This window comes from Perkinsus marinus (assembly GCF_000006405.1).
Source record: "Perkinsus marinus ATCC 50983 genomic scaffold scf_1104296942078, whole genome shotgun sequence".
Lineage (NCBI taxonomy): Eukaryota > Perkinsozoa > Perkinsida > Perkinsidae > Perkinsus > Perkinsus marinus.
Window position 1 is genome coordinate 1 of NW_003212272.1, and position 1,454 is coordinate 1,454.

The 1,454-nt window shown below is 47.0% G+C and overlaps 1 protein-coding gene across 1 annotated transcript; it reads right to left on the reverse strand.

Moving 5' to 3' along the window:
* Window positions 1–1,005: 1,005 nt before the first annotated feature.
* On the reverse strand, window positions 1,006–1,212 carry Pmar_PMAR008829 (hypothetical protein; the record flags this gene model as incomplete). Its single annotated transcript, XM_002781477.1, has 1 exon — window positions 1,006–1,212. One exon carries the CDS (start codon window positions 1,210–1,212, stop codon window positions 1,006–1,008), a length of 207 nt encoding a protein of 68 aa, XP_002781523.1.
* Window positions 1,213–1,454: the final 242 nt, after the last annotated feature.

Genomic DNA, 1,454 nt, shown 5'->3' on the forward strand with positions numbered 1-1,454 from the left:
AGAAAAGACACAGCCAGCGATTTAACATTCGCATTCGTTGGCCGATCTGAGCCTGTGAGCTTTTAGTGCCAACAGAACATGGTGTTGGTTGGAAGAGAATGCACTGAGAACGCGTTGCAGACACGGCGACAACTAATCGCCGGTACGAAAAAACAAAAAGAGTAGTTACAGAGACGTTGACGTCTCTGTGGATGTGAGTGGAACTCTATAGACAGGATCGATATCCATCCGGGATGAAATTCATCATGCAATCATCCCTGAACCACATTCATCTCTTTAGATATCGGCTGAGTCACCATTTGCATGTGCCTCATTCATACGGAACGGTGCCCCGTCGCTACGCCTCGGAGTCGCTATGATCCCATAACGCCGAGGTGTTAACAGTACACCTTCCCCGACTCGCTCTCTCGAGTGATGTTGGACAACTAATTATCGAATAGCCAAGTGCAAGATTTGCTCGACATTGGGGGACAGAATCACGCACGATGTGAAATTGAAATATCGGAAGGGTGAAAGGACTTCAGAGGAATTAAGGGCAAAGGTGATTCAAGCGAATGCACTGCATACGTGAAGGTGATTCTGCTAGTGTGGCTCAGTCGGGTGTTGGGCGTTGGGCGGTGTGACTTACATTGTGGTTTGAGAGACTAAGAAAGACTCTTACACAATGATACGGTATCTAATGATGCGGCATCATCGAGCCAACAATACGATCCACGCGCTTCGGGCACTATACATACATTTTAGCCTAAGTGGACAAATAACACATAGCTGTAGTGTGAGGTTCAGATGATTCTGTCGGCTCTTCATTATTACACATTCATCCAACGGCTGTGATGTTCGTCAACTATCTGTTATTGAGCCCAACAACTGAAACTACAACAGCCTCAGTTGACGAAACTTCTTTGAAAGCGAAGATTTACCCGGACGCACATTATTGTGAACGTCCACCACCGTGCGAAAGCAGAGTGATACCATCTACTAAGTAGATGCCAGCAAAATCGTGAACTAGGGCACAGAGAATGCACACAGCTTGTGCGAGCCGGTATTCAAGCACTTAGCTGCTTCTTGGCAGTCCTCATCCTGAAAGCAAATGAATATCTCAGGTGCATCAACCTTGAGCCTAGTGAGAACAGTAAAAGTAATGAGGAACTGAGGAATGATTTGCAAGGACTTGTACAGACGCAGAAGTATGGGTGACAATAGCATATTCATGATGCGACTGGATACTATGCCCCTAGGCAAGTTACCAGGCAAGAGAAGGGTCGACAAATTGACCTACTATTCCACATGGAATGAAACACACTGGTTCAGACCCATCATGCACAGCAGGGGTTTTGACCGGAGTGGGCGGACAGGCCATCCCTTCGGAGGTTATCGGCATGCATACAGTGTAATGATTATTCTGAAAGAGGCCATCAGCGGCCCGATAAGCTATCTCACTTCAGTCTCCGGTC